The sequence below is a fragment of the Gossypium hirsutum genome, chromosome D10 (assembly GCF_007990345.1).
Source record: "Gossypium hirsutum isolate 1008001.06 chromosome D10, Gossypium_hirsutum_v2.1, whole genome shotgun sequence".
Taxonomy (NCBI): Eukaryota; Viridiplantae; Streptophyta; class Magnoliopsida; order Malvales; family Malvaceae; genus Gossypium; species Gossypium hirsutum.
The window spans coordinates 17,150,902-17,176,539 of NC_053446.1; the positions used below are offsets into that span (position 1 = coordinate 17,150,902).

General features: G+C 31.0%; 3 protein-coding genes and 1 long non-coding RNA gene across 7 annotated transcripts; 3 read left to right on the forward strand and 1 right to left on the reverse strand.

Annotated features, from left to right (window-relative positions):
* Window positions 1–5,403: 5,403 nt before the first annotated feature.
* On the forward strand, window positions 5,404–7,171 carry LOC107896741 (U-box domain-containing protein 26). The gene has a single exon (XM_016822006.2). It carries the CDS (start codon window positions 5,718–5,720, stop codon window positions 6,903–6,905), a length of 1,188 nt encoding a protein of 395 aa, XP_016677495.2. The 5' UTR covers window positions 5,404–5,717; the 3' UTR covers window positions 6,906–7,171.
* A 6,166-nt stretch (window positions 7,172–13,337) lies between these two features.
* Window positions 13,338–17,304, reverse strand: LOC107914431 (polyadenylate-binding protein-interacting protein 9). 4 transcript variants are annotated; one of them, XR_005919207.1, is made up of 4 exons: window positions 16,607–17,304; window positions 14,949–15,011; window positions 14,745–14,828; window positions 13,338–14,468 (listed from the first exon to the last, which is right to left on the reverse strand). XR_005919207.1 is itself a non-coding variant. In XM_016843346.2 (3 exons), the coding sequence occupies exons 1-3, from the start codon at window positions 16,853–16,855 to the stop codon at window positions 14,808–14,810; spliced, it is 333 nt and encodes a 110-aa protein (XP_016698835.1). In that variant the 5' UTR covers window positions 16,856–17,304; the 3' UTR covers window positions 13,338–14,807. The 4 variants fall into 4 exon arrangements, 2 of the variants coding, with proteins under 2 accessions (XP_016698835.1, XP_016698834.1); XR_005919208.1 differs by having other exon boundaries at window positions 13,338–14,030; window positions 14,258–14,828; XM_016843346.2 differs by having other exon boundaries at window positions 13,338–14,828.
* On the forward strand, window positions 13,842–16,537 carry LOC121222159 (uncharacterized). Its single transcript, XR_005919209.1, has 2 exons — window positions 13,842–13,956; window positions 14,285–16,537. It is a non-coding gene; the product is annotated as an uncharacterized lncRNA (long non-coding RNA).
* Window positions 17,305–17,423: 119 nt separating the features above from the next.
* LOC107915888 (uncharacterized) lies at window positions 17,424–19,058 on the forward strand. Its single transcript, XM_016845078.2, has 2 exons — window positions 17,424–18,190; window positions 18,298–19,058. Exons 1-2 carry the CDS (start codon window positions 18,170–18,172, stop codon window positions 18,781–18,783), a joined length of 507 nt encoding a protein of 168 aa, XP_016700567.1. The 5' UTR covers window positions 17,424–18,169; the 3' UTR covers window positions 18,784–19,058.
* Window positions 19,059–25,638: the final 6,580 nt, after the last annotated feature.

Here is a 25,638-nt window from a genome sequence, read left to right on the forward strand (position 1 = left end):
CCACCGCTACCAATACAAGTGCTCACTCAGTAGTCGATGGCGATGTTGATGTCCGGTACCTTTCTAACATACTGAGGATTTGAGGCACCTTATGTTTTCACGCCTATAGTGACCCAAATACCACACGCATTACTATTTACCTTGTTATCGACAACCAAATAAATTTTATGTCCTTAAAACCGATTACAATACGAAACATTAACCTTTATAGTTATATTGAATACAACAAACACTCAGGACTATATGAAATTTGGTTAAAAGAAATGCTATTGATGCTAGGGCCCGAATGTTTCCCTATATAGAGAATAAGTAGGTTTTGTATACCCTGAGTTTCTACAATACCCGCATAATTTTTGTTGATCATGCCTCTCCCAAAATTATTCCTTATTTGGGTGGAATTTGGTAAACCTTTTGGGATGCGACGCAAATCTTTGTTTGGTACCAACTCGAACGACACGCAGGACACAGGTGGCCACATAATTTTATCTGGGACGGGTGGGAATTCAAAACTCCATACACTTCGAATGCTTGTAATCGGTAAACGTGGTTGATGTAAGGCGCGTACTCAATCCGTATGTTCTCACATGCGACAACTGCATGTGCGCATGGAAACCAAAGTGCTTGGAAGCTCTCATATTTACAGGTCCCTTCCTTTAGGTTCACACAATACGATGCACCCCACATTTCCTGGTCGGGCTAGCATGCTGAATGACTCAAAAATTGAGGTTTCAATGTGAGTGGTACACTGCATACATTATGGTCGCTCTCATTATACTTCAACAAATCTCTTTTATCATGTCATCGCAGAACGTACTACCGCTCATTATTTGTTCAGCATATGCCGACTCCCTCTTAAGAAATAAGGCAACTAGTCAAAAGTATGTCTCTTTAACAACCGATGTTACTGGCAAATGACGCGTCCCCTTCAGTACTGAATTGATGCACTTCACCAAGTTTGATGTCATGTGCCCGTATCGTAGACCCCCGTCACATGACTGCATCCACTATTCGAATAGTATATTTGAAACATAAGCCGCACCGCATGCGTTAATGGTACTCAAGTTGTTCAACTTTTAATGAAAAACATGTTGGACGAGCTCGTAACCTATCGATAAATAGGTACTAGTTAGTGCAATGAAATAAACCCGTAATTGAAAATTTGATTTGGGAGAAGCGGACAAGTTTGGGCACTAATTTTAGCTAGTTAAACAAATTCAAGAAAAAACCTCTACGAGAAGAAGAAGAAACTTAGGTTGAGTGAAGAAGAAGAAGAAGAAGAAGAAGAAGAAGAAGAAGAAGAAGAAGAAGAAGAAAGAAGGAAAAAAAGGAATGACAAAAAATTGGGCGGAGAAAATTCAAAAGAATTTTTTTAATTTTTTTAGATTATAATGTCACTATGACGTCATTTATGTCAAGTGTCACAATCTTTTTCTACCATGTGTCCTAGACTTAACGGCGTTAGACTAAGGTACCAATTTAGTTAACGGAAAAAAAGCTCGGGTACTAATCTGGGACAAAAAAAATACCATAAGTACCAATTTGGGAGAAGTGGACAAATTTGGGCACTAATTTTATATTTAACCCAATTGATGATATGTTTGTATTATATTGATTTACATATTATTTTGAACAGTTATGTAATCTTAGTGATTTTGGCATCTAAAGGACTAAACCATAAAGAATGAATGATATGGTTATCACAAATAGGTATGACGTACTAAATAGATTGAAATGTATATATGGATGGATGATATGAATATGATGGCATTACATAGATTAAAATGAATTGAATATCGTAATTGAGCTCGTATGAACTTAGTAAATGATTAGGATACGAATGGCATACCATTAGGGTCCAAACATTAAAAGGAAATGGTTCAATCAAAAAGAATGAAAATGATTAGGGATTAATTCAATGGTTTGAGGTCTAGTATATGTTGCAGATTCTTTGAAGCTAGTGTTAGCAGAATCGAACCAAACTAGTGTTAGCAACCCTGATCCAAAGCTAGTGTTAGCAGCCCGATAATGTCAACATATGTAATCAAATTAGTCCCATGTGTCCAAGTTTAATTTACTAGGGTTCTCCAAGCGAAAACAAAAATGAAGACATGTAAATGGAATTATACATGTTTAAAGTTTTGAATATAAGATAGTTTATATATGTTATGTGATGGAAATTAAGCATCTATATGATTGTGATATCAACTTATGTTATGGAATTGAACTAAACATTGATGTGTTTATTGAATTGCATATAGAGTAATGTGATGCCAAATGAATTTTAATCTTAATTTCAATGTACTACATTTACCTAATTTTTGAAATGTTAAGGTAAGTTAAGTAATGTTCATATGGACTTACTAAGCATTTAAAAATGCTTACTCGTTATCTCCCTTTTCCATGTAGATATTTGGTTTAGACGAACGTTTCGATCGAATCGCTTTAGTGCTCACACTATCAAGCCGTTTATTCAGTAGTCTTTTAATCGTTCTGGACTCGATTATGTGGCATGTATATAGGTTGGTTATGTATATGTGTTCATCTTGAATATTGATGATTTTGGACCTTAAATAGTGTTCAACTTGAATGGTTTTAAGTTGTGTATGAAAATGTGCATTTTGGCAATATGTTTAGCTATAGTTGAAACATATAAGTGATCATATAGATATTGAAGTAGTTGAGTTGGATGATGTAATTGAGTAGTATCACAAGTTTGAATGGTTGATAATTTCATAGGTTGATATACCTTAGTAAAATGTCTAATTAATATGTATTGGCTTGAATGATCTTGAGAATGGTTAAATGGATGCCTTGGTATATGTTTTGGATTGCTTTTGTATAGGTTTAAGTGTGCACTTATGCACCAAATTGGCTATTGATTTGATTTGACACGAAATAGGCAATAAATGATCAAAATTTACCAAAGACAGGGTCTTTGTCACGACGTGAAATATCCCTCGTCGCAACTTCGACTGATAGTTTGTGATGTCGCAACGTCATGTAATCTGACATCGTGACATGACAAACTGTTTGGTGACGTCGCGACATAGAGATAGTGACATCATGGCGTTGAGCCCAAACTTTCAAAACTTTACATTTTGGTCCTAATTCGTGTTTGGGTCATTAGAAGAGCTTTCGTATGCTCAACTAAGGTTCGAATTTGATTGTGGATCATAATATCCATGTGTTTATGACATGATTGAATATTTGAAAGATTTATTTATGGTGAACTTGTTTTGACATTTTAAAAATGTTACAAAACGGTTCCTATTTGATCTCAGGTTGACTTTAAAGCATTCGTATGCTCATATAAGATTCAGGAAAGAATGTTCTTGTTATTCAAGGTTGTATTATTTTTGATTTCATGATTGATGATGTGAAATGATGTTTTTACTATGAACTTGTCAGTAATTGCTCCGACAATAAATGTGGCATCCTATTGCTCGGACCCGCAATCGGGTCGAGTAAGGGGTGTTACAGTCCATAAATGGATCTAAGCAGTTTGCAAATTTTATACTCATTTCCTTTAGCTATATATCCGGTGGGTTGTATCATATAAATGCTCTCTTGATTTTGTAAAGTAGAGCTCACCTTGATTTTGTATTTTCTTGTAAATTATTTTTTATTTATATTAGTCTTATGGTACAATGTGTTATCTAAATTAGATTAGACTAGTCAATTGGACTAGTTGGACCGAAAATCAATCGAAATATCAGTTCGAAGAGTAACAAAAAATCAGTTGACTTGCAAATCATCATTAATCGTGTGTTCATTTTCCCCAAGTTGTGCTAGCAAAGTTGAGATATGAACTCTAAGTTGTTCATTTATATTAGTATTATGTTAATTAGATTTTAGTTATGCTAACAAAGTTGAGATATGAACCCTAAATTGTGGTCTATTGGCTGTGTTTTCATTTTCCCTAAAATTAAGTTGGGTTTGAATCATCATTGCACCCCAAAAAAATTAAGATATTAAATTTTTGTACAAGTTTAAATCCTTAAATAGTGATTATTTTATTTTTAAAATAAAATAAATTACTTATATAACTCTTATAATAGATTACTTTTATTTTAAAATTTAGGCCGTTTCATATTTTTTCAGTTAAGTTAATATTAGATTGACTTGTAACAATTCAATATTATATTTAACTAATAATATAAATAACTTTTGTTATAAATTTTTTTATATATTCATATTATATTTATTCTTTTTTCATGTGTATAGAAAATGGTACTTTTAATTATTTTTATATCTATTATATCATATGTTAAAATATATTATAAATCTATATACTCTTCACAAATTTAAAATTTAATGTTTGTTTTTCTCTTTTTAGGAATTTAGTCCTTCTACTTTTCATTTTTCAAAATTCAAGCCCAATTATTAACATTGTTAAAAAATTTTTTGTTACATTTGTTGATGTAACATTTTGAAATAAAAGAACCCCCCTTAGTAGTCATGTAACTAAAAAATAATGTCATAATGAAGTTGAGTTTAACAAAATAATTTTAATAATATTAACGTTTAAGCTTGAATTTTAAAATTTAAAAAGTAGAAAAATTAAATTCCTAAAACTAAAAGTGTTACAAAGAATACAAAAACTTAGGTATATTTTAACCCATATTGCATTGCATACAATATTATCGGGTTTTCGCTAGAGGTGTTCATAGGTCGAGTTGGGTTCGGGTCGAGCCTAAGTATGATATTTACACATTTTATGCTTGCCCAAGCTCAATCGGACCTGAAGTATGGACCTAAAATTTTACTCAAGCTTGCTCATATTTGTAAATGACTAACCCAAGCCTATTTTAAGTCCGCTTATATTATTTTTTAATTTTTAAAATATATTTTTATTTTTATTTTTAGTATTTAATAAATTTATATATTTTTATTGATTATAATTTTTTATATAGTCATCTTAATTTTTTTAATGTTTACATTATAGGATCATATATTACTACATATTTAATATATAAAAATAATATAATATAAAATATTACAAACTTAAAAACAAGTCGATTTAGACTCGAATTTTGAATATTCAAACTCGAGCTCGAGCTCGAGCTCGATTCATATTTTAAATTGATCTAATGTTTTATTATCTAAATGATATAATATTTTTGTTGAAATGTTTTTGAATTTTGAGTTAACCTTCCTACGTGAGCGGGTATCCAAGCCATTATTAGATGTAGTTTTCGCCCAAACCAACCTTTAGATTTTTCAACCATTAACGTGAAAGACATGCAATTAACTAATTGTTTTCTTTAGTAAGCTAATTAGGTCATTTTGACTGCATTCATTAAAGATAATTAATATGAGGATTGGGCAAAGAGGATGGAAAGTTTTATGGGGCCCATCTCCCACAAATACAATTATTTGATGTCATTGGTTTCAGTCTGAGGGTATCCCTGTTGTTTTGGCCCTTAGCCCTCACTGTTTCATCTCATTCTTCTCCTCACGTATCCCTTTCACAGTAACCTTTGAGTTTTGCTTTCTTTTTTGGTTCCAAGTGCCTTGTGGTATTTGTCTTTTAATACCCTCCCATCTTGCAATCTGCAAAAGAAATCAATTCTCACACACTTGCTTTTAAATTCTTTATTCCATTTCTTCAGCAATCAGCTCCCCAAGATTCTCAATTTAACAGATTCTATCATTTATTCTTTTGAAAATTGTTGTTGGAGAGTTCTGTTTTTTTTTGGGGGGGGGGGGGTTCTTCCATGAAAGAAGCTCAAATGACAATCCCTCACTTATTTAGATGCCCAATCAGTTTGGATTTGTTCTCAGATCCTGTCACTCTCTCTACAGGCCAAACTTACGACCGATCAAGCATCGAAAAGTGGTTTGCTTTTGGTAATCTCACTTGCCCCGTTACAATGCAAAAGCTCCACGATCCATCCCTTGTTCCCAATCATAATCTTCGCCATTTGATCGAACAATGGCGTCAAATGGGTCATCACTTCCACCCTGAGTACTCCACGACCATCGACCCTTCACTCTACCTGAAGCGCAATCTTGAATCTCCCCATTCCACCTTACAAGACAAGCTTCAAACGCTGGAAAAAATCCGAGTTCTAATGGATGAAACTCCGTTTAAAACTCCCTTTCTGCTTCAAATAGGTTTCTTGCCTTTACTTTCACAACTACTTTTCGGAAAATTAGACCCTCAATTCTCCGGAAAGTATGCGGACTTTGAGGAGAAGTTGCTTTCCTGTATTCTGAAGTTGATCCCCTTCGGCGAATTCCAGTGTCTGAATATGCTTAAAGAAGAGTCCAAGTTGGAATCTTTCCTAGTTTTGTTTGAAAATGGGAGTGGCATGATGAAGCAAAATTTGTGTCGTCTTGTTGGGGCAATCTCATCATCCCCGGAAACCAGGGAACTTTGCGCAATGATAGGAAGAAACCACCGGTTTTTACAAGGAATTGATCATCTTATTCAGCAGAATTTCGAGACATCGGAGGCCGGAATCGAGGCCATTTCAGCATTGTGTTGCTTGGAATCAAACAGGGAAAGTTTGGTCCGAGAAGGCCTAATCAATGGCCTGATAACGTATATTTTGAACACGGAAACAAAGGAGAGAAGCTCCTCGGGAACAGCAATGACAACACTGGAAGAACTTGTGGGGAGTGAGAGGTCAGGAAAAGAGGCCCTGATAAAGGATCCCAGAGGGGTTAAAGCAGTGGTTAAGATGGTTTTCAGGGTGTCGGATCATGGAGGGAGTGAAAGCGCTTTGAACTCATTGATAATGGTGTGTTATGAATCGTTGGAAGCAAGGGAAAAGGCAATAGGTGCTGGAGTGTTGACGCAGTTGCTGTTGCTGCTACAGAGCCAGTGTAGTTGTAGGATAAAATCAAAGGCAAGAACATTGCTCAAACTGTTGAGGTCCAAGTGGGACGAAGAGCAATAACATGTTTTTTAGGACAAATCATATCTGTTTGTCGGGTCTTACATTACATATGTTGTGTGTTGGATTCACTTCCCTCTATCACTTTGTTTCTGTGCAGCAAATATCAATTAAACCCAATTTAGCAGCTTAGTTTGTGTAATCACCAGTAAATATTTGGGATTCAAATTCCGAAGTCTTCAATCCGTTAAAAAATCATATGTAAGCTTCTCAATCGATGAAAAATAGTGTCAATAATGGCATAATTATTGCATTAACAATTAAACTGATATTTCTTTGCCAATCTCAATTTTCCTATGTCTATCCAAAGCTCGGATTACCCATCTTTGAGTTAAAAGTTGTCTTTATCCAAAATTTGATATACTAGTTTGAATTAATTTTTTAATGCTAAAATTATTTTTACTTATAAAATTATATACAAATATTAATATAAAATATTTAAATTGTTTTCTAGATAAGAAAATCAACTATAATTTCAAAAAAAATTGAATTACCATAGACTGAGCTTAATATAAAAAATTTAATATTATAATATTTTTTAATTTTTAAAAAATAAAAATAAAAATAAAAATTAATTATTACTATAATAATATTTATATTAAGCTTGATTCAATTTAATTTTCATATAAAAATAAAAATAAAAATATTCATAAAAGAATTATTTTTAGATATTGTCTTACACTTTTCAAAAAAATAAATCATTTTTCAACTGTAAATAATTTTCTATTGACCAATTTTTTTTTAAATAAACAAAAAAAATATTATCATTTTCCATGAAACAAATGCGCCTAAAATTGTTGCAGAAGTTGAATCTTCAGAACCATAAAAAATTGAAATTAGAAGGACAATCTGATTTGCTAGATAGTTTGGTGTTGAAAGTAAGAATTTATTAGATCAATTCTATAACACTTATGACTAAGCGATATAAGAATTTATTAGATCAATTCTATATCACTTATGACTAAGTGATATACTTATTTCTTTAAATGTTTATACCTTACCTAACTTGATAAGAAAAAAGATACAATGTGTAATATAAGTAGATAAATAGATAGGTAAAAGTGGAAGGCAATGGAAGTAGGCTGAAACAGGTATGTATGGATGCTAATTCAATTTCCACATCATTTTTGTTATCCATAATCAAAGATATCTTTGCATTTCAGAGATGTCATATGCATATATATAATTCAATAAATCTACATGGGTTCTAATATAAAATATTTATCTATATTATTACTTAAATTTTTTTTATTCAAATTATTATTTTTATAAATAAAATATTATTTTAGAAATATTTTTGTGTTTTTATATTTTTATATAAACATTTAATAAAATTTGAACCCAAAATAACATATTTTTTTATTACTTTAACTTTATAATTTCAACTAAAATTACATTTAATTTTTATAAGTTTATTACATAATTTTTTTTCATCCAAGATGTCATAATCTAATATACATATTTGCATATATAATACATAATATACATATATAATAAATAAAAAATAATATCGAATCTGATTGCTTAAATAATTTAAACTATCTTAGACAGGATGCTACTATTTTAAGCAGTTGTTTGTAGGAAAAGCGGAATGAAAATTTGTAAACCTCCTTTATAATATAAACTAGGGGAAAAATTCGTACTTTTAACTTTTAGCAATTTTCACCTGATAAAAATAAATTAAGATTCAAAGTTTGAATCTTCTCCTTTGAAATAAAATTTCGGCACGCCTCCAGTGTGGCAAATATGCCTGACCGAACTCCTAATTTTTAACCGGGGCTCCATGGTTAAAGATTCTGTGACCTCAGTGGAAGGCCATTTTCATTCTACACCTTCCAATTTTCATTTTTTTTTAATGTTTATAGTGAAAATTTAATGCACCAGTTTCATGTCTCATCATTAAATAAAATAAAAAATATTTATAGATAAATATTAATAACTGCATTTATTAATATTTATTTATAATAATTATAATTAATTAATATTTAATTATGTTTAAATAATTTTAAAAAAATACGTTTAAATAAATTTATTAATATTCATTATAAATACTCTACTATTTTTTGTTTATTTAATGATGATGTGTTATGTTATTATTCACTAATAGTACATAAAACTCACACATCAACTGTAAATAAAATATTATCCATATGTTTATTATGCTATGTTTTAATATAAATATAATTTTGTCTTGATTTGTATGCAACGGTGATTAAAGTACTTGCAAACACTCGTTTAACATGAATTCAAATTGTACGACCCTCATCTCCCACCCAAATATTATAATAAAAAATATACATATAATTTTATTATTTTTAACTATTACTTAACACAAGTATAATATATATTTATATTTATATTTATATCCATATGATTTTAATATAAGAGCATTCTTATCTAATTTACATCTCATTTATGTCTAAATTGCTAATAACAGTGAAAGATATTATACTTGTACGTGGGTTTAAATAAAATCTTTTAGGTTGTTTTAACTGTAACAATTTGAATCGAGCTACAACATTTGAATAGTATTTAATCTCATGATTAAATTAACTAATTTGGGTAGTTTCGGGACCATCATGCAAAATACTTTAGTAAAAAAAGTATCCACTTTGGAGATGGTGGCCACCATCTGTTTGATTAAAATCCACAAAGACGACATCAACACTATGTAAATTCTAATGGAAGGGGACATTCAAGTTTTGGTATATTCGGTGGTTCATTTTTCCGGTTTAACAAATCTACCCTACCAGACTGATTTTTCTGTCAGCACATTGTTTTGATTTTAATACAGTTTGGAAGCAAAATTCAGGCACTCCCAGAAAGAAAGAATCCAAAAAGAAGTGTACCTTTTGAGAAAAAAAAAAGGACCCATAAAGGGCCTCAAGAGTCAATAATCAATTGGGGGGATGTTTAACTTTAATAATAAATGGTCCACTATTTCTGCTAGGAAGGGAATAACAAAAAGACATTTAAGAAGTTTCCCTTTTGCCCAAATTCAAGGTGAAAGATTAACAGATTTGCACGTTTGCACCCGCTCAGTCCCACGCCTGCCTGTGCTAAACGACCGAATCAATCCACTTTTTGGGCAAAGGTCAAAGTTGGGTGCCTGTAATTTCAAGCACTAATAACAGCATCATCGCTGTTTATTATGCATCAGTATTTCTCGAGTCTTTTATCAAAATATTACAAAATAAAAAATAAAAAATATCAAAATAATATAAACTTTTTTTATTTATTAAAATAATATAAAAAAACAGTTAAAAAAAAAACATACCCAAAGGAGGGCATGGCAGAGGCAGCACCAATTGTTCGTGTTTTGTTCATTTGTTCGTATTTTTTTCGAATTTTATTATTTTTAAAAAAATACTATTTTTTAATTTTTTTTATTTTACATTATTTTAGTACATTATATTTGAAATGTATTAATTTAGTGTGTTTTTTAAATAAATTAACAAAATTCTTATTTCGACCATTTGTTCGTAATTTTTTTTCGGATTTTATTACTTTCAATAAAAATATATTATTTTCGTATTTTAGTATTTTAAATTATTTTAGTACATCATATTTGAAATGTATTAATTTACTTTGTTTTTTAAATAAATTTAAAAAAAACTTTAAAAAAACCCTAAAAAATACGAACAAAGGGCCGAAATAAGAGTTTTTTAAATTTATTTAAAAAACACAGTAAATTAATACATTTCAAACATAATGTACTAAAATAATGTAAAATAATAAAATTAGAAAATAGTATATTTTTTTAAAGTAATAAATTTCGGAGAAAAAATACAAACAAAGGGCCGAAATAAGGGTTTTTTTTAAATTTATTTAAAAAACACAGTAAATTAATACATTTCAAACATAATGTACTAAAATAATGTAAAATAATAAAATTAAAAAATATTATATTTTTTTAAAGTAATAAACTCTAGGGAAAAATACGAATAAAGGGCCGAAATAAGGGTTTTTTTAAATTTATTTAAAAAACACAGTAAATTAATACATTTCAAACATAATGTACTAAAATAATGTAAACTAATAAAATTAGAAAATAGTATATTTTTTTAAAGTAATAAACTCTGGGGAAAAAAATACGAACAAATGGCCGAAATAAGAGTTTTTTTTAATTTATTTAAAAAATATAGTAAATTAATACATTTTAAACATGATGTACTAAAATAATGTAAAATAATAAAATACAAAAATAATATATTTTTATTGAAAGTAATAAAATCTGAGAAAAAAATACAAACAAAGGGCCGAAATAATGATTTTTTTAATTTATTTAAAAAACACATTAAATTAATAAATTTCAAATATAATGTACTAAAATAATGTAAAATAAAAAAAATTAAAAAATAGTATATTTTTTAAAAGTAATAAAATTTGGAAAAAAAATACGAACAAAGAGCCAAAACACGAACAATTGGTGCCGCCTCTGCCACAGGCACAAAAGGTGCCGCCTATGGCAGGCCCTCCTTCAGGTATGTTTTTTTTTGTATTATTTTGGTAAATAAAAAAAAGTTTATATTATTTTTGATATTTTTTTTGTAATATTTTGATAAAATACCCGTATTTCTCAATTTTAAAATTGAGTAAATTAAATTTTAAAAAAAATTTAATTCTTGTTTTCAGTTTCAAAAATAAGCAATTAAAGATAAATAATCACAATGTTAATATTTTCTATTAAATATAAATGACTTTGATTGGTGTACTAACAAATATCAGTCCTAATTTAATAATTTTATCCAACAAAATTTGTGTAAATATGTAAATATTCAGGCCGAATTTATTGAACTTTTTAGAATCAAGGGCAAAATGACAAAATATGAAAACATTGAATGCTAAATTTGTTATTGTAGCCATCAACATCATTTACAATTGAAGAAAAACATTAACAATGTAATTAATTGTCTTTAATTGCTCAATTTAAAAATTAATAAAGATTAAATTACTTTTTTTTGAAAGAGACAAATTTACTTAATTTCAAAATTGAAATAGACTAATTTTTTTTTTTTGTCCAGAATGATCAAGGACGAGAGAAATAAAAAAAGGTTATATGGTGGACATTGAGATAAAAGAATTATGAGGCAAAATATATTTTATTAAGTATAAAATGAGAAAAAAAAAATCCTAAAGATCTCTACGCCCTGACCAAAAATTCCCTAAAACCATAGATTAGCTGGTAAAAATGTCTCCCACCGCAAAAGTCAAGGGAGAGAAATTGGTCGGAAGAAAAAGTAAATGAAGTGGGGGCAATGCAATTTCAACATTTGAGATGATCAATTAATTAGTTTCAACATTTAAAATGTGACCTTTAATACATTTTAATCCCATATTATGTGTTCTTTTAATTAAAAACAAAGTCATCTAGATTATTAAGGTTGCAACACTTCTAACATTTCTAATCAAACATTCATTGCACCATTGCCATCAACAGTGTATCACACAGGTTTCACAGCTGGAAATCACATTTGATACCCTTGATGTAAAAACAATACTGTATTAAATAATACTCAAGTTTGAAATAATAAACGACAGAATAAATTATATTTCATCAACGTATTTGATTGTTGAAAATTTTGACATATCTTATTATTTTTCGTATCATATGTTTGTTATGTGTTAAAATATGTGTTATAGGTTAATATATCATATTATTTTTATCTTTTTAGAATAATATTTGATGCATCGTTAGTTCATAAGTCTTATGCACAATCAATAAATAATAACATAATACATCATTATTAAAATTAAACAAAAATGTGAAAAACTTGTAAATAAATACTAATAATTTTATTTAAACATGATTAAACATTAATCGTAACTATTAATAACTATCAGATTTAAGATATTGATTTTAAGGGTATAGGGTCTAGAACATGCGGTCTTAGGTTTAAGGTCTAGGATTTAAAGTTTTAGCATTTATTTATAATTAATTATAATTTAATTATGTTTAAATAAAGTTATTATATTTATTTATAAGTTCTCCACTATTTTTTATTTTATTTAAGAATGAAATGTCATGTTATTATTCACCAATAATACATAAAACTTAAAACTTATGTATTAATAGTACATCAAATATTCACCCTATTTTCTATCTTTTTTTTCCCCTTTTAGGATTTGTTTTCTTTTCTTGGGATTCATTAAAAGTGATATATATAGATTTTACCGAATTAAAAACAAAAACAACTTGAATTACATACCTTATAAGATTTCATTAAATTATTAAAATGACTCATAATTTTGACCAAAATTTTATACAATTTGATTAAAAAAGCTCACTCTATATAAAAAAAATTCTAAAAATAATAATTTCAACAATTTTTACATGGGTCGAACTCGAATTATGCAACGAACACAAACAAAAATTGAGAAAATTGGACACAAATATTTACGTGAAAAAGCCCCTCCGAAGAGGATAAAAAACTATGAGTAAAGAAAACTTCATTAAAACGAAAAAACTGGAAAGAGGAGTACAAGATGGAGAAACAAATAAACCTTGAACCCAGAATACAATGATTCCCTGAAATCTCCACAAACTATCTAGGGTTGATAAAAGACCTATTTACAGGATGAATTTCGTGTACAAATATTACTAAAACATCCCTAGAATAATCAGAGTTAGACTGGAAGATATAATAGAGTTTAACTAGGAGAAGAAACCCAATTGAGGCTTCCTTTGGATTCAAACACAACACAGTGCATTGAAAATATTTAACTTGATTTTCAATCTCATTGCACCACAGTGAATTGCTTGGCTGTTTGGATGTCTTGCTTCCAGCACAGTGAGACGTTTCTGCTGCACTGAACAGCCTTATCTCCACTGGTGCTAAAAGCTCCAGTCAGCTTCAGCACAGTGAGATGTCTAAGCCTTATCTCCACTACTGCACTGCACTGGACAAAAATACCCATATTTTAATTTATTATTTTACCATTTTATGCTTAGATGTTAAACTAATTTCTTTCCCAATCTTATTTGTTTTCAGATTTGGGAACAAAACAACAGTTTCTCCCCTCATTCTTGTTGGTTTCTCCCTTGTTCTTGCTGGTTTGTCTCTCGTTTTTGCTGGTTTCTCCCCTCTCTTTTTTGCTTTGTTCTTGGTTGTGGGAGCTTAGGATATTCTGTTTCTTCAATCAGACTAACAAGTTAGAGATATCTTGTGTTTTTTCCCTCTATTTTCTCATGCTCAACATTTACCCTTTTTCTCAATTAACAAGGGAAGTCTACATTAATTAGTGCACTCTTAGATAGTAAATTTGTATAGTGATGCAGGGTATATTTATTCTTTAAAACAGTTTTTCCTCTAAGTTAAATTCTTTGTTAAAAGAAAAAGGTAGGATGTTTTTACCTAATTGGAGGCAATGGCTTTGTGCAGATTGTTTGCAACATTGGATGGTTGATTAAAAAGTGTTGTTCTTCCTTCAGGGTGAGATGGTTTGCTGTCACTCACTGTTATTATTGTTGTTATCGTTATTGCTTTTCTTTTGAGTAGTCTGGTTCTAAATGATATACTGACCTTATCCCATAGGCAGCAACATTTTATCTTTTGATCTTTGGACCTATCATTTAGCATGCTTTACACACTATTTAGTAATATTATTACTAACTATAATTTTAAGTCATACACAATGAAATTACCTAAACATCTAAACTCAAAAACATTATAACTTAAAGCTTGTAGGGCACAAACCGAATTTCCAAGGCTTTTAACACTTTCTTAAGCAAAAAAAAAAAAAACACAAACAAATGCATGTAATTATTCCCGATAACGATCAAATTATACAGTAGATTCAAAGTTAGAACAGAAAAAAGTGAAAGGAACTCAAAAATAGTACCTCAAAGGAACTAGTATAGGAGTCAAATGGAGTCTCCCCTGCTTCAATAGCATCAGTCCCCATTCAATATATATATATCCTTGACTATATATAAACAAAGAGCACAAGACAAGTAATTAGACAGATCAAAAACTGCAAACAAGCTATAAATGATAAAAATTGCAAACCAATCAAACTAGGAAGAAGGAGATTTAATTCATTGACCTGAAATCCAACTGTCTTCTCAAAGGTAGTAATCTTATGCACAAATCCAAAAGCTGAAAATACCTGCATTATTAAGTCCTTTAGAAAGATGAATGGAAAATAAATCAAGTAAAAGGACTCCAAAAAGTCATTACAACCTATAAATTCCACTAACAAATCTGCCAGAAAATAAGGAATGGGGATAATTTCAACATACTAGGTCTTAAGCATCAAGACAGAAATAACAGAACATATTAACAGAATACACCTTAACAATTGCAGTGATGCATTTCATATTTTCTAATGATGTTAACAAAAATTATAGAACATGTAAAATCTATAATTTTGCCGAAGTACTAGAATGAAGTAAAGCATAAAAAGAAAAAGGATGAAAAAATTGACCTATATGTGCTAAAAATCCTCAAATCTTTAAAAAAAAAAACAAAAGCTACACTTCAGGCTGCTCAAATTTCAATTTTATCAAGTATTATGTGATAAATAACTGTGCCATCTTCTGAGTAAAAATCAGATACAATCACTATTCTTTTAAGGGTAAAACATAAAGCTTTAGCTGCTTCAAGTAAATTGAAGTGAAGTAAACTACAAATGCAGGAACTATGAAGATTATACGTTGTAGATTACATTGTTCCCTAAGAAAAATAAGTACTGTTCTCTAGTAGAATAGCATCAATGAAAATTACTAGCTTACTTCCCAAAAGCAGATATAGTTGTCTAGATCTTAGAGAAAAACATTTAGATTGTAACAATTAGTCCCTTAAACCATTGCTACGTGATTTCACAACTACATTAACAACTACAAATAGTGTTTAATTCCAAAATGGAAAGAGATAAGTACAATTGCATGAACACAGAAGGAACATAGGGGTTTTTCATCTTCACAGGCTATTATTGATTAGCCACTCATTCAATCTTGAATAACAGGCATCAGCAAGCAAAAAATAATGCTAATAACATTAATGTATGGCTATTAAATCAGGAATCAGGAGTACCCATGCCCAACACTAGCACCTCACTTAAAGTTGCCATGGAATCAGAGGTTGTTTGGTACCATGGCTTCAGCTGAGCGCCAACACAAACTAAGGCACTCAATTAGAGATCTTTAACTTACTTGTCCACAGTTACTAAATAAGCCAACAAGTTGTTCTTCAGTGATCTAAAAAACCACCATTTATCAAATATAACCAACGAAAAGAAAAATGAACAAATATGAGACCGTTACGTGTCGATATTCGGCATAACCTTATTCCATATATGACAAGTAGATCAAGAAAATCTAACTCCAATTGAATCCAAATTCCAACAAGTCGAACAAATTAATAATTAGACAACAATTAGGCAAATTGAAAACCTTAAAATCATAATGCCAGTAAAAGACAACAATTTTGACAAATCCAAGAACCATATGATATCCTAACAATTTTTTCAAATCATTGAATTATCAAAGATACAAGAACCATATGATATTCTATCAAATCCTATGATATCCACTAATAACCCCAAAACACTAAAAAAAGAACATTTTCCCACAAGACAAAAATAACCTCAAAAATCTTATATGTAAGTATATGTGTGTATATACAACTCAAAACTATCAAACACTCATCAGTCAAAACCCAAGAAAAAATGGAAAAAGTAAATGATGAGTGAAAAGAAAATACCCTTCTATTGGGGAAATTCTTATTGCCTTGCTTATTAACAGGAGCCTGATTAAAATCACCAGTTTTGGTGGGATTATAATGATAAGATGATGGGAAAAATTCTTTGGCTAAAGGATTCAACTTTGTGAACATATCAACAAGCTTTTGAGCATTAAATTCCTTTGATTCTGATTTGGATGTTTCAACAACCAAATTGTTGTTTCCATTAGCTACTGCTACCTCGCCTGAATTATCAGCCACTGCAGCCATGGAATCAAAACCCCTAATAATAGATACCCAAATGATGAAACGAAAAATACCCAAATGATCAAACGAAAATGGGAATTTACTTTTGTGAATTTGTTCTCTTGTATTTAGAAAGAGCAAGAAAATTAATAGCTTTACAGAAAAAATTAAAAAACAAAAACAAAAACTTTTTTATGCCTAATAATAGATACCCATTTGAGCAAACAAATAAAAAAAATTGTCTAGAATGGAAATAAAGTGAAAATGCATATTGGATTTCCTTAAATAAATAAATAAAATTATCACAAGATCATTTAACAAAGGATAAGAATTAGGACTTTGATCAGAGGAGGGCACGGGGTTTGGGACTTTGATCGGTGGAAGAGGGGAAATGGGAATAGGAAATGGGAGGAGGGCACGGGGTTTGAGTTTGATAGGTGGAAGAGGGGAAATAGGAATGGGGAAATTGCACTGTATTAGTGTATTTTAAAAAAAAAATATATATGTAGTGTATTTTAAAAATAAAAATATATATGTAGTGTACTTTAAAAATAAAAAAAAATATATGTAGTGTATTTTAAAAATAAAAAAATATATGTAGTGTATTTTAAAAATAAAAATATATGTAGTGTATTTTAAAAATAAAAAATATAGTTTATATTCGGTTTATTCGAATTATTTAAAGCATGAAGATGCAATATTTTTCTTGAAAGATACTAATTTTGAACTTAAATCATGATAATAAAAAATTATGGGATTTGTGAAACAAATTAGGGAATTACCTTTCTTGTGAAGATATAGAACAACCCCAAATGTCATAATCAATTATCCTTTCTATATCCTCGTTATTGTTTACAATGGATCTTTGAGAATTTTTTCTTTAGTGTTCATCTTATGGCTTTCATCCATTCGTGATGTATCATTCTTATTTTTTTATGAAATTATATTATTATATCTAATTATATATTTATGGTTTTATGTTGGTTGACATTTAAAATCAAAATAATAATAAATGGTAAAGACACAAAATTTTGTGGAGGGAGATAGTACCTTAGCAACAAAAGCTGTTTGAGATGATGAGCTAACGTTGATATTTTGTGAGCTTTGCATGAATGAAGTTAATGCTGGTAGTAGATCGACAACTCATCTAAACTCAAAAGGATGAGAAAATCTCATTGCTCTTTTTCAAGCAAAAACACAAAAAAATTATGGAAAACCTCAATTGAAAAATAAGTGGGATACATTAAAAAATGAATGGAGGTTATGGAGGGAGTTGCTTAAGGAATCTACAGGTATTGGATGGTGTCCATCTAAAAAGACGGTCGATGCTACTGAAGAATGGTGGGCTGCAAAAATAAGGTTAGTGTTAACTTTATCATTATTTTAATGCATAAAGTTTATTGAAATTAATAATTTACAATTATAAAAATCTTAGTATAACATTTAACATTTAACATGTTATGTAGGAAAATCTTGATTTTAAAGGATTTAAGAAGAAAGGAATTGATCCACGATTGAATGAGTTAATGTGGCAAATGTTTGCTGGCATTGTAGCCACTGGAGAGAACGCATGGGCACCTTCGTCTGGTGTTCTTCCAAGTGGGGTTCTTATGGGAGATGATGCACCTAATGAGGGATTTGGTGATTCAGATGAACATAGTAACGAGAATGAAGGTATTCCTCCTGATGAGGTACCATCAAACCCTTCTCATGAAATTCCTAATCGAAGAAAGCAAACACTTGAGACTGTACACGGTAAAGGAAAAAAATCAAGTTCAAGTAGAAAATCATCAAGAAATACATTAATTACTCAGATTGAGAAATTGTGTGAGAGTATGGCTAGTCCAAGGAAGTCAGTGAATGAAATTATTTTTCCTCACTCTCAATATACTATTTCAAATGCAATGGATGCTTTGCGTGCTTTGGGAGATGAAATTCCAAAAAAAAGATAAACTGTACTATTTTGCCACCAAAATGTTCCAAATATCGGTGAAACGGGAAGTGTTTTTGAACTTAGATCTAGATGATAGGGTTTGGTGGCTTTGACGTGAGTATGTTGAACAAAATCCAATTACATCATTTTCATCCTTGGTAGCAACATCCTCATTTCCCTTCCAACCATACCATCAACCACCTCCACCATAAGCTCCTTAGAATTAATGTTGTAATATAACTATACTACTTTTTTATATGTAAAACTAATGTATGATACTTTTTATGTTTGGTATTTTTATGCTATGCTTTTAATCAAGTTTCTGTGTTGTATAGAATGTCATGAAATATTAATTTATTTTCATTTGATTACTTTTTTAGTTATGGATGAATTTAACAATATGTATAATAGTTTTGATATGAATTATGATACCCCCTGAATTAAGTGAAGAAGCTCAACAAAGAATAGCCTCAATTGTTACCCAATTTGAGCACAACGATTACCATGAAGAGGAAGAATTTGTGTTAAGCAGTGTATTGGTACACCATGAAACTTATTTCACTATGCAATCGCGTATGGATTCAAATTATATAGGTCAAATGTGGGTGGACGAAGTATTAAATGGGCACGATGATCGTTGCATGAATAGTTTTAGGATGCCAAAAAATATATTTCACAGCTTGTTGCATGATTTGCAAACAAGTTATGGCTTAAAGAATGGGAAAGTATCGGCGATGGAGAAGTTAGCATTATCATTGTACATTATTGGAAATAGAGAATCAAATTCAAATGAAACAGAGCGATTTCAACGATCTGGGGAAACTGTTAGTCGAATTTTTACTGATATGTTGCATATATTTGCTTGAATGGGAATAGACACGATTAAAATCACTGAAGGTCAATTCGAGGAAGTACCGAACAGTATTCGACATGATACAAGATATTGGCCTCACTTTAAGGTAAAATTTACACAATCTTTATATTTTTAAAATATAAATTATTTCTAACTTTTATCTCATTACTTGTATTTATTTTAAAGGATTGTATTGGGGTCATAGATGGAACACACATAAAAGCATGCATTTTGCCTTCTTGTCAAATACCATATATCGGACGGAAAGGTGAACCAACTCAAAATATTATGGCAGTTTGTGACTTCAACATGTGCTTTATTTTTGCATTTCCTGGTTGGGAAGGAACAACACATGATAGTAGAATTTTTTTGCAAACACTTAGAAAACAAGAGTTAAAGTTTCCACACCCTCCACTAGGTTGAATTTTAATTTTTTAATTAATTTTTACATAAAAAATATTAAAATTTTTAATTTATTTTTAAACTTGATATTATGTTTTACTTTTTTGTAGGAAAATATTATCTTATGGATTCAGGATATCCACAAATGGCAGGTTTTCTAGATCCATATAGGGGGAACGATATTATTTACCTGATTTTCGTTGAGGTAATCATCAAGTATCTAGAAAAAAAGAAATCTTTAATCATGCCCATTCTTCGTTACGCTCTATGATTGAACGAACATTTGGAGTGTGGAAAAAAATTGGCCAATATTAAGAGATATTCCAAGTTATTCATTCAACAAGCAAGTTTTAATAGTTATTGCAACAATGGTTTTGCATAATTACATTCGAAAACATGCTTGGTCAAATGATGAGGATTTTCGACAATTTGAGAATATACCCGACATGCCAGTCTCTTTAGCCCAGTTTGATAGAGGTGAATCGAGTTCTTCTAACAGAGAAGGTGACCTTGAAATCACGATGTTAAGGGAAACCATTGAAACTAGTTTAATGAATCCATATTTGTAAAAACATTTTGTATCATAACCTAATTTCTAGTAATAATGAAACTTGTTATGTCTTATGTTACTATTTTTTTATTAAAAATCATCCGTTTAGATACTTCAAATTTTGATCAAAGTATAATGTTACTATTTGTGAAAATAATATTTATCATTGTTATAAAAAAAATATTTAACTATAAAAAATTAAAAATAACTACCATTTTATCTAATAAATAATTTAAATTGATTATATAATTCATTAAAATATTGGAAGATACATTTTAATATTTTATTAAATGAATTTATAAATTCACATATTTTAATAATTTTAAAAAAGTAAAATAGTTTTAAAAAATTCTATTATATATCAATTCTAATCTGATGTCCTTAATAGTCATTTTTTATTCTCACCTCACCGCTACAACTGCGTTTGAATCCAAACACACACTACACCATTGTTTCTAATTTCACCGCTACAGTATCCAATCTCACCGCTACAGTAACTAATCTCACCGCCACCTCTGTTTTTAACCTCACCGGAGGTAAACACACTGCCCATCCAAACTAAGCCTGAGTGAGGAACAGGTTGCCACATCGTGGCGCTGTGTTCAACTTGTCAGGACGCCAGGCATCACGTGGCTGAGACGACTAGTTCTTATCTTCGAGACGTGGTGTGTCATGTTGTCGGACGTCGGCTCTGTTTTATCTGAAATGCAAGGCACAATCCACAAATCTCTATCTTGACTTGTATTTCCAAAATTCCTTCTTTGTCAAGCCCTGTTAGGAGCCTAACTCGATCTCCATCGAATGCTTACCAAGTCCAAACAAAGTTTGAATTTGGGAAAAGGAAAACTCTTCGTTATTATGTCTGTTGGATTGTTATCTGTGCCAATTTTGAGAATCTAAACATATTTTTGAGCGATTACCTCTCGAATAAAGTGGTACCGAATATCTATATGTTTTGTTCTTTTGTGATGCATCTGATCTTTCATATAATTTATGACACTTTGACTATTGCAATATATGACAATTTTGTCGTTTTTATCAACCAGCTCGCTGAATAGACCTTTCAACCAAATAACTTCTTTCATAGCTTTTATGATTGCCATGTACTCAACATAATCTAAATCTACTCGACTAGACCTTCTGAACAGCTTCCGATTTCCAAACAAGTACTGGAAGTCCCTCTTAAATATCTTAGAATCCACTTAACAACTTGCCAGTGTAATTTGCCTAGTTTGGCCATATATCTACTTTCTATACTAACAACATGTGAAATATCGGGACAAGAACAAACCATTGCATACATTAGGCTTCCAAATGCACTAGAATAAGAAACTGAGGACATGTTCCTTTCTTCATCTTCAGTTTGTGGTGAATCCGAAGTCGAAAGTCTGAAGTGGACAGCTAAGGGAGCACTAACTGGTTTAGAATCTTGCGTTCCAAATCACTCGAGGATCCTTTCGATGTATTTCTATTATGACAGAAATAGCTTTCCGGAGTGTCGATTTCTCAAATTTTCCATCCCTAAAATCTTATTGGCTACACCAAGATCCTTCATCTCAAACTTAGAGTTAAGCATGGTTTTAAGTAGTTCAATTTCGGATGGATCATTAATTTTTAATTAACATATCATCAACATAAAGCAACAAATAAATAAATGTTCTATCATTTAAATGTTGTAAATAAACACAACTATCGTACTTACTTTGAATGAAACTAATACCTAACATGAAGGAATCGAACTTCTTGTACCATTACCGAGGAGACTACTTAAGGTCGTATAATGATTTTTGAAGAAGACAAACAAGATCTTCCTTGCCTTCTGAAGCCTTCGGGTCGCTATATGTAAATGTCCTCGTCTAAATCCTAGTGAAGAAATGTAATTTTCACATCTAATTGCTTTAACTCGAGATTGTTTGATGCAACAAGAGCTAACAATGTCCGAATAGATGTATCTTTTACAACTAGAGAGAAAACATCATGAAAATAAACTCCCTTCACTTGGCTGTACCCATTTGCGACCACCTCACCTTATATCTCGTGTCAACTTGACCCAAACCTTCCTTCTTTTTGAACACCCACTTGTAACCAATTGTTTTCTTCCTAGTGGGTGGTTTAACAAGTTTCCATTTCTCGTTCTTATTGAGAGACTCTATCTTTTCTTCCATGGAAACAAGCCACTTGCTAGAATCAGAAGCTTAAACTGCATTTGAATAATTTGAAGGGTCGATTGAATCGATGCTTTATGCATCACTTAGAACAAATGCCACGAGATTTCTTTTACAGTATTTTTTGCAGTGGTTTCATCCCTCGCCTTTTTCTATCCCGGGCTAACTTATAATTTTGAAGGGTTCTAGTTGTGATGCGGAAGCCTTGAAAACCTTCTATTACATTGATGAAATGTCGATTTCATAATTTTTTCCTAATGTCGTGACGTGGGGATTCTCCTTGTCAGCACGTCACCCTTGTTCGTCATGTCGTTGTGACGTCGTGCTCCGTGACTTCGTGATATCACAATTTGTTTTTGTTTCTGGCTTCACCTTGCTTAAAACACTCAGCCTTTCGGTGTTATTTTGACTTGATGGCCCCCTTTTAGACAGAATCATCAATGTTTCATCAAATGTAACATCTCTACTAACGATGATCTTACACGTTTTTGGGCACATAACTTGTAGCTTTTTATCCCAGTCGCAAAACCCAGAAAAATACACTTCACCGCCCTCAATTAAAGTTGCCCTTGACTAATTCAAGCATATGCAAGACAACCAAATACTTTAAGGTTTAAGTAGCTAGGAGGATTACCTGACCAAATCTCTTTGGAAATGTTTCCATCCAAAGCTCGATGTGGAGATCAATTCACCAAATAGCTTGCGAGATTAATTGATTCGACCCAAAACTTATTTTCTAAACCTGCATTAGAAAGCATACATTAGGCTTTCTTAAGTAATGTTTTGTTCATCCATTTGGTGACACCATTTTGCTTTGAGGTACCAACAACTGTGTGGTGTCTTTCAATTCCTTCTCATTTGCAGAAACCATTAAATTCAGTTGAAAAAAAATTGAGCTGATTATCCATTTTGAATCATTTTATGGACTTTCCAGTTTTTTTTCAAGCAGGGTCTTCCATTGTTTAAAGATCTCAACGACTTTCAGTATACCCAAAAGTTAGTAGATATCTGTTACCTCTTTTGGAGACGACTAAAGCCGAACCTCATAAATAAGAAATTTAGGGTCCCTTTAGTCTTATGCACTGCTAAATGAAAGCTAACTCGGGTGTACTTCCCATAAATGTATTGCTCACAGAAATATAACTTTCCAATTTTGGTGTCTGTGAGAAGACCTCTTTTTTCTGAAAACGATCATATATTTTTCACTCAAATGACTGAGTCACATGTGGCACAATTGGGTTGATTTAGAATTCTAAACTAGTGGGTTTTATTGTGTCATCGTGATGTTGGGAGAGTTCTCATTAGGACATGGCGATGTTTTCACCCCTTCTTCCATAACTGCTACCGAACTAGACAATCTTGCACCTTGTAGAATGCATAGGTTGCCGACTTTTTGCCCTCTCATCAATACTAAAGCTCCACCAAATACTTTTAAGGCATTTGACTTAATGACGATTTTGTACCCATTTGAGTCTAGAGCACCCAAAGAGATAAGATTCTTCTTTAAATTAGGCATATGCCTGACATTTGACAATGTTTTGACTATATTGTCATACATCATAATTTGAATGGTACCAATGACGGTTATCTTATAGAGTGAGTTATTTCCCATAAACACAACTCCACCTTCAACTGAGTTGTATATGGAGAATCAATCCCTATTGGGACACATATGGTAGGAACACTCCAAATCCAAGATCCACTCAGATGTAAACTTAGACCTTTTGGTCGGTGACACCAACAAAAAATCATCAACTCTGTCTTTGGCTACACTAAAATCGACTGCATCAACTTTTTCCTTGCCTCTCTCATTTTTTTCGGAGACCCTCTTAATTTTATTTTGAAGTTTATAACATTCTACTTTGATGTGACCCTTCTTTTTGCAATAGCCACATTTTTTGTCCTAGTTCCTTGACTTAGAAAAGATGAGCACAACAGATCTCACCAGTTAGCAAAGTGCAAAACCCAAAACCTTGCGCCCATTTTCTTATCCATGTTCAACGGTGTTGTTTTACTTTGCTGAATGGACGCGACTGCTTTTCTATTAGGGTTAATTTTACCTAAGGTCTTTAAATAATGATCGAGATTCTAAATTGGTCCTAAGCTTCAACCTATCATCAGCTTCCACATCTTTCTATGATTTATTTAAGTTTTAATCTTAAATTTCATCACTATATTTTATGAAAAGTAAGAAGTTAGTCCATCTACTTTGACTTGTTAAAATTTGATCATCAAGTTTTATGAAAATTGATAAATTAGTCTAGTTAATGGTAAAATAAATGAGCTTGAACTATTGGACTTCATTTTTATGCTTCAAGAAGTATACCCAAACTTTTTCAGAGTGATCATCGATAAAAGTTAGAAGATATATGCTATCTCCTGAGACGACTAGAGTTGGACCCCATAAATAAGAAATCTAGGGGCCTTTTAGTCCTATGCACTGCCGAACCGAAGCTAAATCAGATCTATTTCTTATAAATGTAATGCTTGCAGAAATATAAATTTCCAACTTCGGTGCTTGTGAGAAGACCTCTTTTGCTCAAAACGATCATACATTTTTCTCTCATATGACTAAGTCGTATGTGACACGCAATTGGGTTGATTCAAAATTTTAAACGAGTGGGTTTTTTCGCGTCATCGCGATGTCCGGGAAGTCTTTATCGGGACGTGGCCACATTTTCATCCCTTCTTTCGTAATTGCTGCCAAACCAGACACTGTTACACCTTGCAGAATGTATAAGCTACCGAATTTTTGCCTTCTCATCAGCACCAAAGCTCCACAAGATACTTTTTGGCAGTTTGGCTTAATGACGATTTTACACCTATTTGAGTCTAGAATACCCAAAGAAACGAGATTTTCTTTAAATTAGGCATATTCCTGACATTTGACAATGTTCTGACTAT